The sequence below is a fragment of the Filicampus tigris genome, chromosome 9 (assembly GCF_054856515.1).
Source record: "Filicampus tigris isolate MCC_2025a chromosome 9, RoL_Ftig_1.0, whole genome shotgun sequence".
Taxonomy (NCBI): Eukaryota; Metazoa; Chordata; class Actinopteri; order Syngnathiformes; family Syngnathidae; genus Filicampus; species Filicampus tigris.
Window position 1 is genome coordinate 7,450,001 of NC_141225.1, and position 18,083 is coordinate 7,468,083.

An 18,083-nucleotide genomic window follows, 5' to 3' on the forward strand; every position below is an offset into this window, starting at 1 on the left:
GCCAGAGAATAGAAATGTGTCTTCAACCGGGTTTTAAAAAATGGACAGAGAGGGGGCTTGCCTAACATCCAATGGGAGGTCATTCCAGAGGGAAGGACCAGCAACAGAGAAGGTTCGATCCCCTCTGAGGCTCCGCTTAGTCTTCGGCACTCCGAGTAGCGCCTGGTCCGCAGACCTGAGGCTGTGGGAAGGTGCGTAGGAGTGGAGGAGCTCCGAGAGGTACGCCGGGCGAGGCCATTTAATGATTTATAGACAAATAGGAGAATCTTAAATCGAACCCTGAAATGCACTGGGAGCCAGTGAAGGGAAGCCAGAATTGGTGTTATGTGCTCCGTCTTCCGAGCTCCAGTTAGTAGGCGGGCAGCAGTGTTGTGTGTGGTGCCCTTGGCGTCTGTGAATGTGATCATGTTGAGGACGATTAGGAACAGTGCGTGTGTTAATCTGAGTCACATTCCAGTAAAGATGCTTTGTCACAAACACACCACGCCAAGATGCATCATCATCACCGGTGGTGAGCAAAAGTATTGGAGTGGACATTATTGACTTAACTTAGAGGGAATAACATTAATATTTGGTGGCATAACCCTTACTTGCAATAACTACATTGAGCTTGTGAACAATTAGCCAAAAACAAAATTCATCTAAAAAGCAACAGTTCTGATCTTTTTGTCTCATGGTCATTTTTTGATCTGAAACCCAAATGTCTTCAGTATACAACAAAAACAAAGTAATTGATTTATATTATTAATGGTGATCTCAGCAAATGTGTTATTTCAGAAGTGTGTCACACTGTTAGCCCTTCACATGTATCGCTACTCAAGAAATAGCTCTGAGCTTCCGACAGGTTGGTGATTTAAACAAACCTTAACAAGAAATGGATGATGTTTTTGTGACGCCACTATTCCCCACCATTACAGATTGACACGGCCATTTTGGGGCCTCTGACATTTGGATAAAATGCCAAAAAGTGACACCTGGCCAGGTGGGACTGGACTGCAGATGTTGGCTGGCGTGGACAGTGCCGGCAGCTGTGACAGCGTTGCCAGCGGACTATCTGCTTTCGTAAGTGTCCTGGTCTCAAACTTATTGAAGCTGAAAAAACGGACTCTACTCTGAGGATATTCTTTTCCATTACAGAGTGATGATAGTCTGGAGCACTTGTCTGCTGAGGAGAAAGCCTGCCTGATGTTTTTGCAGGAGACCATCGAGTCTTTGGACACCGAGGACGACAGCGGACTCTCCAACGAGGAAGGCGACCTCTTGCCTGACCATGGCAGTCTGGCCTCCAGACTGGCGGACCTCTCAGCCTCCATGAGCAAAACCACGCTCAATGGTGAGCTCATCATTCCGGTGACAGTTGCAATTTAGCTGTGAAGCACTCAACAAAAAACACTAGCCCATCCATTGTTTTTTTTTTTTATTACTAAAAGTATCTGTAAAAGTGTCTTTGAGTGTCTTCTGGATTGGAGGACTTATGTTTTTGCGTTGGCACTGTCACCTGATCAGTAAAACCGGCAGCTCCTAGTCTTCTCGCCGCAGTTGAACCTGATACTTGTTGACGAGGATGCTGTTTAGCTGCTTCAGGCGGGAAACTAGGGAACCTCTTATTTGTTGATAGGAAAAGTCATCTTTCTGTTTTGTCACCGTTTCTGCCTGACCGCCGAGGGAGAGAGTCAACTTGGTTTTGTTTCCCTTCAAGCTGTGTGCCTATCTTTTCTAACAAACATCTTCTGTCCCATAGGTCTGCAAAAGCACAACTCTATGGAAGCCATCAGGCAAAAGGCAGAGAACAAACCCATACAGAACTACCTTGTAGCAACACCTTATGTGTTGGCGAGCAGCTCTAATTGTTCTGAACCAAACATGAAAGCTGGGATTCAGCTAAACAAGAAGAAGTCTCTTTTATTTGGCAACAACTTCAGCCAGAAGCCCGCTGGGATTCATGTACCTGTCGACGTGAATGTTACGATACCTCCTGCAACCAAACCCAAAGACAACGTGGTGAAGACAGGCGAAAGAGGACCTCTATCCTACGATGCACTTGTTTACCTGCGGCGGAGCGCCTCCACAAAGAAAACACCTTTATGTCCCAGAGTCGATCACACCATAGACTTGGTCAAACGCCCTCCAGTCATCATAGAAGGTTCAAACTCCGGCGATGTCGGAAGACCTGACACAGCCATCTCAGAGGCCGGCAGGGTTAGGACAGGCCCGCTACCTGTTGCACCAAAACCCAAAAGAATTCCTTCAAATATCTCAGTGAAGACAGAAAAGGAAGCGGCCCCAGCCTCAAACTCATCGTACAGTCTCAAGAACGCCACAGATCCTAAAGTGGTGAGGCAGGAAGCCCTGCAGAAGTTAGGCCTCCTCAAAGACCAACAGTCAGAAACTGCTCAAGTAGCCCGACTGGAGCTCCCGAAGTCTTATTTGTCTGCGGGCAATGGATTATCCAAAAGTCCCGCAAACATAGGTCCATTGAGAAGCCCCTCTTTTTGCCACGCCCCAGGGCCGGCCGGGCCCAGGAGCAAGGGGCTGCAGAGTAGCGCTAGTTTCCACCACTACTCCAGGTGCGACCAAGGGGCCGCGTCGCTCTCTCATCATGGCCAACCCGACAGATTGAAGCTGGCTGGTCCAGAGCGACATACAACCCTGCTCAATCACAAAAATGAGATGAACCGTCACGAACCGCGACTCAAAACAGTCCTGGAGGAACAGCCGGTCGCCCCCAAAGCCTCAAACTCCGTGGCATACACGGTGATGATGGTGCCCGGAATGGGAGCCGACAGAAAAGAGGCTCTCAGGAAGTTGGGACTGCTCAGAGACGAGCCGCACAAGTAAGCAGAGCGGTGGACTTCCCGAGAGTCAAAGGGAAGTTTGAGTGCGCTGAGCACGAAGAGGAAGAAGTTAAAGGAGCAGCTCTTTCCATACGAGGTCTTTTAATGCAGTTTTTCCAACAGTGTCCTGTTGTTTTGCAGCTCAATTATGACTGATTGTTTCGCAACAGAGCAAGCCTAGTGAATGTTTACGGGATTTTTACATTCCTTGACACATTCAGGGACCCTGCCTTGTGCCTCAAGCAAGGGTCAAGCATGGGCTCAAGCAAGGGTCACATCTCATGATTTTAGGACTCTTGTTTAAAATTTCGCAACATTTTCGAGTTCATCATCTCAAGGGGGGTTCTGACCAATTTTTCCAAGCAGATCGGTGAGGAACAATAAGTCCAAACATAAACCACACCAAATGTTAACAGACCTCCAATACAGTAAGTCCTCAGGTTACGAACTAGTTGCAATCCTATGCCGGTGACGTGACACACATTTTTGCCCAAGTCGGAAAGAAAGCAAGTCCCTTTAATACCCCCTAACCCTTGAAATAAATATCCAATGTTCGTCGGCGTCTCAGCTTTGTCTGACATTTGATGATATCCAGCTTCGTTTCCACCGTAACGGCTTTCCTCTCGGCTGGACCAGCATCACTAGAAAATCCTGCTTTCTTTTTGACACACACACTATAGTGCTGGAGACAAAATGGCGGACGAGGTTCAGGCATCGTCAAGTTGAAACGGCGTAGGTCGAGTACCGCGTAAGCCAAGGACCTCCTGTAACTGGGCCTTTTCTTTGATAGCAAGGGAGAGAAAATGCTCAAATTTGGCCCAATTTTCGGTATGAGTGTGCCCCGCTTTATGGTTTTCCAACCGAAAAGTAGTCATGACCATTTCTACCTTGTCTTTTTCACACAAGGACAAGAAAAATAAATGTTTTTGACTGCAGATATTGGGATTCACTGAGGATTCTTTGACTTATGTGGTCGTACTACTCGTCTTACTCCAGCCGTCGCGCTCCTCTTCCATTATAAGATTAGCTTGAGCATGGCACGCTTGGTAACTAAGGAGACAGTCCTTTCTCTCTGCCCGCTCTTTCCCCTTTTGCGTGTTTGACTTTTAATTCCTTGTGTGGTTATGTAACGCCTCAATGGCCGATTGTTGCCTTTTGCGTCGGCGTTATCGCTGGCTGAGGCGCAAGGCTCGGCCAATGGGGGCGGAGAGTGAGGGGTGTTATCTGTGGCTTATATTTCTACGGCAAATGAGGGGTGTCAGGTTCTGAAACTGACACGTCTCTCGCACTGTCAACATATATTCTACAATGGAGGATGAAATCAGGCCAAATTGTGAAATGTGACACTGATGCAAAAAGGGGAGCTGCCAGCTGACTTTAGACAACCAATTATGATGCACATATAGACAAATCACCTGTCATTAAAGGTGGTACCTCACTGAGTGTTGAATGCTTGCGAGTGTTTGTGCACATAGCAAATGTTTTGTTTTGTTTTTTGCCAGGGAGCACACTTTCAAAAGGTTGCAAAGAGGTTTGTACTTTACTTTAAAAAAAAAGTATTTCTAGACTTCACTTAACAAGTGTTTATTAAGGCAGTCTGTTTTGGCCTGTCATTTAACGGGTAATATTGTCATCGCAAAACTCAACATTTATCATTTACATTGTTTATAAAAATGATTAAATTTGAGGACCTCACACAGTTACTCAGCCATGTGGGTTTTGCCCTTTAAGATTGAACGTGTAGTGATCCGTATGTTTTTTTTTCTGTTTTGGGGGGCGTACTTTTACATTTTCTTGAGCTCTCTCAAACTCAAAATAGTGACTGGACTTCTCAAATGTTACTCACGCTGAACCCAAGAGCCATTCAACAACATACCACTTGGTAGTAAATTATAAATCACTTGGTCGTAAATTAAGTCTGAGAGCTCTGTGAGCTGCTTGCCAACCTTATTAAATGCTCTGCAGTCATGAAATGTAACCATCAATTTTACTCCACTTGAGAGAAGTAATGCGTTAGATTAGTCATGACTGTTAAAAAGAACAAGATATACACATTCCCGTCATCACTGGTTGTGGGAGAGCTGAAGCGTATCCCAACTGACTTTTGGCGAGGATTGGTAGCCAGTCAGTTCCATAACTAAAACTTCACATCCATCCATTTCGATACCACTTGCCCTCGTTAGGGTTGCGTTTCAAATACAGCCTGTCCCAGGTGACTTTAGGCAGGAGAAGTGGGGTATACCTTGGAATGGTCGCCACTAGGTGAAAAAAAGCTCGCAAAAATGGCAATCATCGGGGCGGAATGGGGTGCCCACACAAGGCAACCCAGGGCCCCCAGACCTCCTTAATCTGGCTCTGAGGGCCATGGTGTTCAACACAGACAAAACAGAATGAGCATCTCCGCAATCATGAAAATAGTACTGTACATTTAATTGATGTATCGTCATGTATATTATTACAAACATCTTTACCTTTTATTAGTGGAATTAATGCAAAAATGATGACCGTATTTTCCGGACCATAAGCCGCTACTTTTTTCCTAGGTTTTGAACCATGCGCCTCATATGAAGGTGCCTATTCTGTGGATTTCACGAAGAAGTTCGTATGTTGCAAGTTTGTAGTTGAAGGCCATCGACCTTGCTATCCAGGAAGGAAACTCGGCTGCTGCACACAAGATTAGCGTCAATGAATCTGTGGTGAGATGTTGGAGGCAGCAGCGGGAAATGAAATGAAGATAAGTTCTGGTTATTTTCTCTTGGTTCTGTTCCGTTTTAATCAGCAAAGTTGCTGCCATGTTAAAAGGCACTGTTAGGAAATAATCTGTTCAGGTACATACATGTACATTTACAGTTCAAAATCATAGTGTAAATGCCGTAAATTTTTCAACATAGATAGGTGCGGCTTATATCCAGGTGCGGCTTACATAGCGTTTTTTCATTAGTTTTTTTAAAAAATAAGAGTGGATGCGGCTTATATAAGGGTGTGTCTTATAGTCCAGAAAATATGATACATAAATGAAGTAAGAAGATTGAAATATATGATACAAATGTTTAAAAGTGCTTTCAAGTTTTAAACTAATTGACATTACTTCACAGATTTAAAGTGCGTGCCACTGTGGAAATAACATACTGCTTGTTGTGTCCTATCACTTGCTTCTTTTATTGAAATTTGTTTTTCTTGCGCTTTGCCTTACCGCTGGACGCCGGGACAGTCAAGGATTCTAGGCGGAAGGGACGTGGCATGACGGAGTCCTGGCTCACGTTCAGGCTGAGGTGGGGTGACGCATTCAAGAGGGAGGGGCTGTGGGCGGCTGGGGGAGAAGGGGTTCTTAATGACTTCAGGTTTATTGAACACACTCAACAACAACAAATAAATAACCAAATAACCAAGCTAACGATTTTAAAAACTTTGGCTTCCATTAATGTGACGTATAACCTGTACTACTCAATTGAAAAAAAAAAAAAGTTAATTCTTGGGAGGAGTAAGTCAAATTGAATGGAATTATGTAATTGTGCAAGTATGTCCACCCTCAACTGGGATGTTACTGTTAAGAATTAACCAATCACATTTAAACTTGTGTTAAATGGAAGTCAGCACACATCCGCCACCATTTAAAGTACCTCTGATTTACCCCAAATAAATTTCAGCGATTCTAGTAAGCTTTTTCCTTTTTTCATTTATATATATATTGTTTTGCTTTTTGTTTTCTATGAGAAGCCTGAAGCTTCTTCTGTGCTAATACTGACTGGTATTTGGAACTGTTCAGTCCCCTCCTCCTTTTTTCTAAATAAACATGACCATAAAATAAGGCTCCAGATCCAGCTGAAGAATATCAGCCTCAAAGTATGATTCTGCCACCACCATGCTTCACTATAGCTGTTGAGTTCTTTTGGTGATGAGTAATGGAATGTTTGTGCCTAACATCCCTTGACCAAAAGGTCCAACCTTGGTCTCATTGGACTGTAAAAAAATCTCCTAAACACATGGGAAAAAATATGTGTAGTCATATTAATGGTTTTTAATGATTTTCTTTCTCATTTTTTCATATTACAGAAAACAGGCATTTGAGCAGGGGTGAGTAGATGTAAAAATACACACTTGCCTGGGTTGTTAGTGGAGGTTACAGAGACTCTTGCTGCATGCATGTGCATGTACAGTATACGCTTCTGGTTCAAAATAATCAGTAACCAATTCATTTTTAAGTGTGAAATGTAGTGTTTTTGGATTGGATGGTAGTGTGCCATTCAAATTATTAATATAGGATGTTTATAAACATTTTTAGGGGTTTGCTAATTAGTCAAAGCTTTTCACTATTCGCGACTGGGCTTGAACTCTAACAGTGCCAAAAAAAAAAAAAACCTCACCACGTCCTGTAGCTGTTTGGCCCCCGAGCAGCTGGCTGGCCCTCTTGCATCTGAAGTAAGTGTTGGCAATGTTTTCACTGTCGCTGCGGTCCAGCAGCTCTTTGTATCGGTCCTCCTCAACCTGCTGGGAAACACGCGTTTTGAGTCTGGGTGACAAATGTCTTAAGATCGTGAGGACGAGGATGAACCCTCGGCAAAAACCCACCACGATGTCTTCGGGATCGGCAGCAGAGCCTCTGGGCGGGGAGAGCTTCGAAGGCACAGCTGAGGGAGGACACCAGGGAAACGTGTTCAAACTGGGACGCAATTTGGATTTAGTACTGCCTTGAAAGGGCTATATTATGGAAAACATAGAATAGAAAAGTCTAGTCTAATGAGGAAAAGCGCTATACAAAATGGAGGGATCCAAGACCACCTGGGAGCTACCACTATCCTCCTTATTCATCCCACCTGAGGGCAGCGTGGTTCTCTGGATGGTCACATCGGGAATCCTCCAGGCGGCGCTCTCCTCGTCCCACGCGGCCTCTCTCTTCAGGCGCTCCAGGCTGCTGTAGTTGCAGTCACGGCGAACAAGCGGCGCCATGCGCTCAAGCAGGTCGTGGAGCAGCTGGCCCTCGCGCTCCAGGCGACGAATGGTCACGAGGTAGTCGTTCCTCTCCTCCTCAAACTCCGTCTGCAGGTCACGGATCTCCAATTTGGCCGCTTTGAGCTGTTGGAGGAAAAAGTCCATGTTTTAAGATAAGAAGATAAGATAAGAATGCCTTTATTGATCCCACAGTGGGGAAATTTTCGTTGTTACAGTAGCAAAGATATAGGTCACACAGGGGCGGCGGCATAATGTGGCCATTAATGTATAACATTGACGGCAAACATTTAGAATCAAACCTATGTAGATATACGCAGTAACATGTGTATATACACATGTGTATACACACCAACCTACATCTACATAAAAAATATGAGGAACACTCATTTCGGCCTGTACATAGTACAGAGGAAAAAATACTCTAAGTGACAGTGCTGCAGTGCTGTAGTGAAATGTAAGGAACAGCATTGGATAAAAATAAAACTAGACTAACAGTAGTGGGGAATGTTGAGTATTGCACGGTATTACAGTAGTGGGGAATATTGGGTATTGCACGAAGATGACGCGTGTTATAACCCAAGTACGTAGCTCGTAGATTTCACACAATGCATTGGAGAACCAACACAAGAGCGGTCTCAAAAATACTGCTTTCACAAAGATAATCACGCTCAGTTTTGATTGGCAGGAATGTAGATGGTGTTTTTAACAGCAACATCTTTGTTTTTAAAGTGGGAGTCAAAACATTTCTTTACAATAATATGTTCTATGCCCCACCACTAGTCTAAACAGAATTTGTTTTATATTTTAAGTTCAAGTCTCACTCATTAATTTAAACTGTTATTATAGCTCTGAATACTATATATATATATATATATATATATATATCATATTATTATTTATTTTTTTAAAGGATGTGTATTGTCTTATTTCTTGCTTTTATATATATTTGTTATTTATTTTCAGGCACTTTTCCACCTGTGGTGATTCCTCATTGACAAGTTTGTTTCCTCACAGTTTTATGCTTTGTCGTTTGTGTGTGTGTGTGTGTGTTTTCAACACTCTAACCCTCATCAGAAATTTCATGTGTAATGTTTTGGCGAGTGTGCCTGCACGTTATGGCACTGTGACTGACCTTTCCCTGGACTTTGAGCAGCATCTGGCCTTTGGCGTGGACCTCCTCCTGAATGGAGTCGTAGACACTGAACAGCACGTTGTCGCTCTCCTCGCTGTTGTCTGACAAAGCTTTGACGAGCTGAGCTTTCCTCTGATCGGCCACCTTCCTCCTCTGCCGCTGCCTCTGCTGGAATTCTTTATTGCGGGCGTGCTCACCGCCGACCACCTCTTGCTCCAGCCTTTGCAGCCTGCACAAGAGACAAGGGCTCCATTTTAACAGCCCCTCCCCCCCGTGTTACTGTTGTATACAAATGATATGGACGAGGAATGAGGAGGGCAAAGTCCATCCAGCACAAAAACATTCAGTAAATGCCAAGCTGTGGCTATTAATTTGGTGATGATCAAAATTAGCTTTATCGGCGCCTCAGGTAGAGGTCTGAGCATCTTTCAAAGTGGTTTTTAGTCTTGTTAAGACCGCCTAGGTCCAAATTTGGTCAGTGTAATATTTTTCACAAATCAATATTCCCCATGTATCTTTTGTTATTTTTGGAAAGCATTAACCAATCTAAAGTGTTGAAAACAGCTATACTCTCTAATGATACAATATTTAAAATGAGTATACTTGTCAATTATGTTTCAACTGGTTTAGGTGGGGGAGCATTGGATGCTGCCCCACTTCAAATCTCAAACTTGGAAAACAACTTTACTGATGCACAACTATCAGTAGATGACATTGATGCCCCATTTTAAGTGTGAGATCAGCAGGGTCTGTAAGCTCACTGCGAGAAACGGCTGCATTTTGTGCAACCTACTTTTTTCTACTACTGATGACAAAAGAAGAGATAAAGGCTGAAGGCTCTGAGAGGATCATGAAATACAATATCCTGTGGGTCTTGAAAATGCCAATGGCTGCACATACTGTCAAGCGATTATTCTTTTTCTAACTAACTAATTGCAAAATTGTCCGTAATTGATTGCGATTAATCACATTTTTCAAATACAATTTTCAACAAAGCTTGAAACAGATATCTACTTCAGTAAAATCTTGGTACGGCAAAGACTTACAACTAACATGGTATCTGAATTTGGCCTTGCAAAGTGCGCAAATTATTTGTGTTTGTGGGAATCATGCCTAGAAGTCTGCGATCTACTCCAGCTGGTATTATATATACTGAAGGTAAGAAGACATGGCAGCAGGCCACCAACCTCTCCAAGGCTTCTTTCTGCTCCACACCCCCCGCTGTGCTGACACCAGGCAACTCTTGTGGGACTCCATCTGGACTTGTTTGGATCCCAGCAGCAGCACGTGGCACAGCGGACTGGCCCAGCTGCATCAAATGTAAGTATGAATACAGAAGTTGGGTTTACATGTTTATTGGAGGGCGGCTTTCATCCAGTGTGTGCACCTCATCTGCGCTGCTGGGGGAGGTGTCGGTGTTGTCCTCTGCTACACTGCAGGAGCTTGCTTGTGTTAGGAGACAAGGCAAAGAAAAGGCAGTACAGTTAGCATTTAGCCATTCATGGTTTTCTTGTTTGTTTTTTCAGTTGACTCTTTCCTCAGCTATTTAAAATGCACCGATGTGCGACTATGTGCTCTTTCTAGAAATCTATTCTAAAATGCCACAAGATGGTGCCAAACCCCTTGAAATGTGTTTTTGATCAGAGTTTGTGTTGGGGTTAAACAATTCGCAAATCGACATTGAAATGTAGTAGAACACACATTTCAAATCACAAAGGCTACAATTTTTTGTGGGGGTGAAACACTGCTTCAATTCCATCAGCCAGTAGGCTTTATTTTTTATATCTACAAATATTTATTTACTTATAATGTCTAGATAGGTTCAGTGCTTAAGTGCAGTCCACATGTTTACACATAACTGTTTCATGAAACATGAAAAGTTGAAGTGATAAAGCCATAGATTTGTTGCATTATTGTTGTGATCTGACTCACGTTTACGCCACACTTGCTTGGTCGAATTTTGTGAAGTTGTCGTAGTGAACACTTCAAAAGTTTGCAAGTAGTGTTTCCTAAGTTAGCAACTAACTGATGTAGATAAACTGTCTTTTGTATTAATTCATGGTTCATTTGCCTTTATTTTAGTGTATCACACCGCAACATTTATTCAAAAATTCTGATATTGTTTATTGTAATACAGATTAATTTATTACTTGTGTTTGTAAAAATAAAAAAATAAATAACAATACAAGGGAAGAGGACCTTGAAAAAAAATAATCGCATATTAAATTACATTGATTGAGACAATTACTATCCCCTCAAATTATCTTGAGGGGATAGTTTTATTTTAATTAAATTACTTCAAAATTCAGCCCTAGTTTGTGGTATCTTTGTATTTCATGATATTAATTATTTATTTATTATTTATAGCAAAGCTTGGTTCCTTACTGCACAACATTCCTTGCTTGCTCTCCTTAACAACTCATCAGTTTTCAGGGGAAGACGTTCCATCTCACCATTCTCTGGGGCAGGGCGCCCCCTGCTGGATTTGATCTTCTCCAGGCCAGCCACTTTGCTGTCATAGGAGGCGCGCAGGACAGCCATGTCTTCCTGCAGCTTGGCCTTGGACTCCCGCTCTGCGCTAAAGTCGGCCTGCAGCCTGGCCAGCCTCTCCTCGTAGTCCTGAAAGGCCAAAGCAGTAAATCGACTCGAACGGGACGACAGCGCCGACAACGGCAAGTGATATGTGAGCGTGGGAACATTCTGCCGTGAGCTACCTTTTTAATCTTCTCCTTCTCGCCATCGGTGGAGCTGGGGGAAACCTCTGCTTGATGCTTGGACATCACAGCTGCAGGATTTAAGAGAGGAAAACATAAAAGAGTCTTATCCAAACCTTGTGCACTTCTTAAAACAAATTGAACCCTAAGGCTCGTAATAAAAGAGCATCATAGTCTTCATTAGATATTCATCGATGACTTATTTAACAATGATTCTCAAAGTGTGGTATGATTACCTCTAGTGGTCCGTGAAATCATTGCTGCACAGATGAATTGTATTTAACTTTTTAGCAGAGGCAGTCAGTCTGACAGAATGGCCGTTTTGCTGAAGATTGACGAATTACGGGACATCTTTTTAAAATGACAGACTGACGAATGACGGAAGAGGTTTTGCATTCATCAGAGTAATCGTCACTAACCGCGTCTGTCAGTGACAGTCCATTACTGGCAGACACCAGTTTTTCTGACGTTTTTGGGGGGGACCAACCGACGGACCAACGGACTTCTGACGGACGAACTGTCAGACTAACAATTACATTTCAGTTCTTCATGAAAAATGACAAATTGACGAATGATGGACGAGTACCCTGGCCGCTGACGGATGACGAATGACGGACCAGCAAAATTTTGTAAAATGCCCACCTTTGCTTTTTAGTATATTACATTTGCATCTGATCTTGAAACAACTAACGGTATTTGGTTTTTAAACATTTATTTAGATACAACACATCTGAATTGAATTCTGAATTGAATCATTATTTAAGTACAGTACAGTCCCCCTATGTTTAAGGACAATGTTAATGTTCAAACTTCAAACTACATCATGTTTCAGTGGCTTAGTTACAATAATATTACATGTACCTTTTAGGAATAAAACCTGTCTTATTTTTGATAAATACCATGACCTACTACACTACTGTATTTTAATGTTGGTCACGATGGTGTATTTTTTTTTAGGTGGCACTTACTATAAAAAGTGTGACCGCCACCTGCTATTGATTGATTTTGACATCAAAGTGCCCACGGGCTCGCCCTGCGAACATCACATGACCAAACGTAGAAAACGGGTGAGCCTGACATTCGTAGGGTGAGCCTGTTGACATTTTGACGTCAATTTCAGCCGACAGCAGGTGGCAGTACGGGTCTTAATGGAAGCAACCCGAGATGAATACAATACAAACGGATGGGTTATTCTGACTAATTCTTATTCCACAAACACAATATTAGGGACGCAGAACATATTGCAAAGATTTTTTTTCTACTTGTGCTTTGTGAGGAAAAATGGTCATGAAGATGGCTGGATGGATGGAAAACTTGGTTGTTTTCACCAAATATATGCGACTACTTTACCTTTAAGGACTAACCTGCACTTTCATTGTTGTAAATTCCTACATATTCCAGTTAAATATCTCTCCTTTTGTAAGTCTACTCACATGGAACGGTAGCAGCAGATGCCAGCTGGCCCGAGATGAGGGCCCGCAGCTTCTTGATCTCCTCCTGGTACTCCCGCAGCAGCGCATCCTTGGGGTCCTCGTTGACGCGCGGCCGGTTCTGGATGCTCTTGGCGCGGTTGGCGTAGCGCAGCGTGCTCAAGCTCTCCTCGTAGTTGCTGTCGGCCGGCGAGAGGCAGGCCACCATCAGCGTGCGAGTGTTACCGCCCAGCGAGTCCTGCAGCAGCCGGGTCAGTTTGGAGTCGCGGTAGGGGACGTATTTGGAGCGGCCGTCCACCAGTGCCGAGATGACGTTGCCCAGGGCCGATAGGGACAGGTTGATCTTGGTGGCCTCGCGCAGGCGCTCACCCGTCGCGCCCGTTTTGGACTGACGCTCGCTCCCCGCCAGATCCACCAGGTTGAGCTTCCCGGCTCGGAGGTGATCCTGGCCTGCTGCGTCTGTGGAGAGACAACAACACTGAGTCTCGCGTTTAAAGCGGTGGGACGCGAGGCGAAGCACCAAAAATCCGCCCATTCGCTCCATTCGGCGCGTTTAAAACAAGTCAACTTTTTTTGCCATTTCCCCACGCGGCAGCCAGTCTGCATCAGGCATTCTACGTCACACACAGCCACACAGCGTCCTGTTCATTCGGCGGCTTTTTTTTTTTTTTTTTACAGTTCTTGAACTTTACCAAGACAGCAAAGTTGTTAGCATTAGCATAATGTGCAAAAAAGTTGACTTGTTTTATATGCGCCTAATGGAGCGACTGGGCGGATTGTTGTTGCTGCAAATCTGCTTGAGGCTAGCTATCAGCAGTATGCAGTCATAAAAGGTAAACCATCATATACGGTACATATAAAAATAATTCTCAATATATTTATAAATACTGCGTTTTGCATTTTTATTAGGTGGTGAATCATTTTGACTCGGTCATGTCATAAGTAGCTCTCAGGCTGAAAAAGTGTGGGCACCCCTGCTCTATATATTTCATAAAAAGCCAAACAATGTGTTTGTACAGGTTATGTGCGTATGCCCCGACCTGTGCGGCACATCTCCAGGTGGATGCTGAAGATGGAGTGCGAGCGAGACGAGTCCTTGTTCATCAAGGTGTAGGCCACGGCGCGGTTCCGCCAGCCGCGCTCCATCACCGTCTCGCACTCGGCCACGTTGTGTACCGTGTGCATGGACAGGTCCCGGGCGTACACCCCACGCTCCGGGTGCTCTTTCAACTGGCAAGGCAGGGGGAAAAAAACCAACACTCTGTCTGTCACCTCGTTCAAACAGTGTGACCCTCAAGATTGTGTAACAGCCTCATCACCATGGTAACGTGTAGTACTGTCTGTATTGTACAATTACCGGCCCCTCCATTAGGCTCGCACAATGTAAGGTTGTAGGGGGACTTAATATTTTGTCCGGTGAGTGTTTCTTCTCATTGTATTCTACACACAGACATTCTAATGTTACTGAGAGAAAAGGACACCGCAAACCTCTAGTCTCTGCTTAGTGTCGTTGGCCAAGAGGTCTCGTATTTCTTCGTTGTAAATCTCCAGGTAGGATGCTCTCACCAGGAACTTAGTATTTTCTGCACACTGGCACACACATATACAGAAATACATACACACATAGTTGAGACCAAAGTTATACTGTATTTTTTCTGTCATGTATTGCTAACTATTTTCAAGTTTTAAAATTATTCATACCCTTTCTTAATACATACATGTAACTGACATACAATGAAAATGGCTCACGCCAGACTTAATAATGAGATAAAAACAGCAATTAATTGGGATTTTTTTTGTTATGTTTCTGACAATTTGGGATAATTAGCATGTCAAATTGACCTGAGAAATTTATTGCTGCTCCTGAGAAATGAGCGTAACAGGTGGGTTATACTTGTCCGATAACATAAGGATTCAGTGAGGGGTATATGTGCTGCAAAATCCACCTGAATGCTCTCAAAGATGTGCTCAAAGGCTCGTGGGATGACCCCCCTCTGGGCTGCGGGCTCAGATACCCCCTGCATAGTAAAGGACTTGCCGCTTCCTGTTTGGCCGTAAGCAAATATTGTGCCATTGTATCCTTCTGTGACCCCCTGTAAGATAATCATGCATTTTAAGTTAGGGTACATATTACGTTAAACTTGCGTGTGTGAAAATAGCTAGGTCTTGTGAGTGAAACCAACTAAATAATTTGTTTTCTATTTCTGAAAATGTGGGACACATTTACATGATATCAAACCCACACCAAGTTTCTATGCCAGGGGTGCCCCAGCCCTGTCTTGCGAGCCCCTATGCCTGTTTTAGATCTAGTTTTTAGTCTCCCTCTTGTTTTTAGTCTTGCAACACACCTGATTCAAATGATCAGCTTTTCAGCAGGCTTTGCAGAAGCCTGATAACCATCCCGATCATTTGAATCAGGTGTTCTGGAGGGGGGAGACATCTAAAACAGGCTTGATAGGGGTTCTCAAGGACCGGACTTAAGCACCCCTTGTAATAATAACAATAATAATAATGCAACAGATTTATATATTCCCATGATTGGATCAGCGAGGCTGGGTGAAGCAAGCAATGGTGAGCCAGAAACAATGCCATGCAGAGGAACTGTCATGTTGAAATATCGACATCCCCCGTGGATGTGACGGCGTTGCTATCATGTCAAAGCCAAAAGGTTAGCAGAATTGTACTGAGTTTTGTTGCATGCACAGATTATCTTTATCTGACAGCATTAGCTTCTGTTAAGTAGTCGTATCTATGGCTTCAGGTGTTATTTCCAGATAAAAACTCACTTCTACTAATGGATAGGCGCTTTCGTTGTAAATCTGCTCTGTGGTTTGCTCGGTGAAGTAAGTCCCGTCAAATGTGAACTGCTTGGGGGGCTCGTCGGCTGACGTGGGCTTCTTGATGAAACACTGGCAGCGCTGCAGGTCCATAGTCAGCATTATCTTGGAACGCTGAGCTGTCTCCCGGTCGTTCAGGGGCCTGCACCGGACCACCACTTTCACAGACTCGGACCCCATCTCAGTAGTAGCTAGCCACCTCGAACTGTGTGATACCTGAAATATTGGTACCAATCTATATCAAGTAAATTCTGGACCCAGTATCACCAATACCAACTACCTTTAGGTTCGTAAAATATTATGGTATTCTAAATGGTTTGTCCTATTAAATAACATGTTTTATACAAATGTCTTACTTGTTTGGTTCTTAACCATGCCATTCTCAATGGAAACATTGGACTGTTTGTTGCACATGTAGTAGTAATCCTCTCTCTCTTCTGCACTCAAAGAAATGTCAGCCACTTAAATTTCTCTAATCTTGTCACCTTCTCCTATCTTGTTTTGATTCCATTTTTTAGTCACACTGAATATCTTATTTACTATTGTTTTCCTTACCGCTGGCCTCACACTGTCGGTCAGAGAGCACGCAAGAGGAAAAATTGTGCATGAGGCTGGCAGGTAGTATACTTGCATTTAACTTCAATCCCATCTCTGACATTGACCGCCCATCGCTGTCATTGCCAGTGCCTCATTCACTTACATACGCTAAAAAGGGAATGAGCAAGGAATCCACAGGAAACCAAAAAGAAAAAAAATGCAATGGATTGATACTTGCCAAATGATATCGACACGGTACCAATACGTACTCCGTTTAGTATCGATTATATTGACACTTGAATCGATCTGCACAGTCTTATTGCCACCTGTTATCAGTCTCAATCATATCACAGAAGTAGTCATGGCACACTTTGTGTTCAACTAAACAGGCCCAGATTTCACACAAAGTTAATTAATCTCTAAGTAAATTGAGACACGGTCATCATTAATTCAGTATTCATACTTTTTGTGACATTTTTATACGGTTGTGTGGCGTGAGATTTGCCCAATGTTAAATATGAGATGCAATTAAAGGTTGGGAAAACGGCAGTTGGATTACTGATTCCTGTTGGTGCAGTAAACTCTATTTCATAATGGTAAATTTGTCAATGAGATTCAAACACAATGTTAAAATGGTTCCAACCGGAGCATTATATACATAGATTTTTTTTTTTCAAACACAGCTCATCGTGTACCTGGCCGGTCGGAGAAAAAGATAAAGTAAGCACTCACCAGAGCGACTGCCAACTATCTTAAAAACTTGACGGCGAGCAGTTCAGAGGAAAATAACTCGCCCGGTAACAAAAGAAAGCAGAGTAAAGGGATGATTTGTTTTCCGCTTCTCGTGTGTCGTCGACTTGTCGTAGTAGCGGGTCTCATTTTGCCATTCCCGTTCTCACGCTGCGGTGGTTGTGACGTTGCATAGCAACGCCCAGCCGCCTGGCTATCTCTGGGCGGCCATCTTGTCAAGGGCAGCCTGATGGCTCATACAGCTGGTGCAAAAGCAATCAAATAGCAAAACTTGTATTTAAATAAGTTAGTGTCTTGGGTACAATTAAAGTGCTATACAGGTGATACAAGTTTAAGAACTTAATATCTCACTTCTATGGGTTTAAAAAAAAAGAACCACTCCAGATGCTGTGGTGCAATGAGGAGGATATTGCAATTATGCAAATGAAAATTATATTGTTTTGGTTTGTATACCAATTACAGAAAGTGATACGATAGCTCAAAAACAATTACTTTGGAAATTGGAGAAGTATGGAATACGGGGTGTTGTCTATTCATGGCTAGAAAGCTTCTTGGAAAATAGACAGCAAAGTGTAAAAATGAATGTATATAGTTGTTCAAAACTATTTGTACTTTGATTTTTTTATTTAGATTTTTTTTAATTTACGGTGTTAGATTTTTTTAAAACGTCAATTTTGCAGATGACAATTTTTTTTTTTTAATAACTTCGGTGAAAATGGACGAAGGAGTTAAATGATTAAATTGTGGTTTGATGTAAATAAATAATATAAAGAAAAAACAATTGTATGGTCTTTGGCAATCAGAAAGAAAAGGTGATTTCACGCAAAAAAAAATGTGTTAGTAAGGAGTTTTTGAAACAAAATTCCTTGGAGTTGTGATAGTTGCTAAATTAACAGGGA

The 18,083-nt window shown here is 43.0% G+C and overlaps 2 protein-coding genes across 4 annotated transcripts in view; one reads left to right on the plus strand and one right to left on the minus strand.

The window, feature by feature from the left end:
- The window catches only part of LOC147141782 (specifically androgen-regulated gene protein), a 6,011-nt gene extending 1,735 nt beyond the window's left edge, over positions 1 to 4,276 (plus strand). Inside the window, exons 2-4 of the mRNA XM_086041033.1 lie at positions 918 to 1,062; positions 1,138 to 1,333; positions 1,742 to 4,276. Of these exons, the coding sequence (XP_085897159.1) occupies positions 958 to 1,062; positions 1,138 to 1,333; positions 1,742 to 2,838 (1,398 nt within the window). The 5' untranslated portion in view covers positions 918 to 957 and the 3' untranslated portion in view covers positions 2,839 to 4,276. The remainder of the gene's footprint in view (positions 1 to 917; positions 1,063 to 1,137; positions 1,334 to 1,741) is intronic.
- A 971-nt stretch (positions 4,277 to 5,247) lies between these two features.
- On the minus strand, positions 5,248 to 17,364 carry kif17 (kinesin family member 17). Of its 3 annotated transcripts, none has more exons than XM_086041032.1 (15): positions 17,167 to 17,364; positions 15,847 to 16,113; positions 15,007 to 15,153; positions 14,549 to 14,650; positions 14,101 to 14,290; positions 13,064 to 13,519; positions 11,631 to 11,701; positions 11,370 to 11,535; positions 10,304 to 10,362; positions 10,104 to 10,225; positions 8,917 to 9,145; positions 7,649 to 7,907; positions 7,404 to 7,462; positions 7,199 to 7,319; positions 5,248 to 6,144 (listed from the first exon to the last, which is right to left on the minus strand). In XM_086041032.1, exons 2-15 carry the CDS (start codon positions 16,075 to 16,077, stop codon positions 5,993 to 5,995), a joined length of 2,364 nt encoding a protein of 787 aa, XP_085897158.1. In that variant the 5' UTR covers positions 16,078 to 16,113; positions 17,167 to 17,364; the 3' UTR covers positions 5,248 to 5,992. The 3 variants fall into 3 exon arrangements, with proteins under 3 accessions (XP_085897158.1, XP_085897156.1, XP_085897157.1); XM_086041030.1 differs by having other exon boundaries at positions 7,199 to 7,322; XM_086041031.1 differs by lacking the exon at positions 17,167 to 17,364 and adding an exon at positions 16,453 to 16,492 and having other exon boundaries at positions 7,199 to 7,322.
- Between the last annotated feature and the right edge of the window lie 719 nt (positions 17,365 to 18,083).

Bases quoted from the DNA above. Each gene is read 5' to 3' on its own strand.
- kif17 (XM_086041030.1), bottom strand. From the start codon at position 16,077: ATGGGGTCCGAGTCTGTGAAAGTGGTGGTCCGGTGCAGGCCCCTGAAC. The intron at 11,702-13,063 runs GTGAGTAGACTT...TAAATCCTGCAG, and splicing joins ATCTGCTGCTACCGTTCCAT to CTGTGATGTCCAAGCATCAA. The intron at 7,908-8,916 runs GTCAGTCACAGT...TTCCTCCAACAG, and splicing joins TGCTCAAAGTCCAGGGAAAG to CTCAAAGCGGCCAAATTGGA.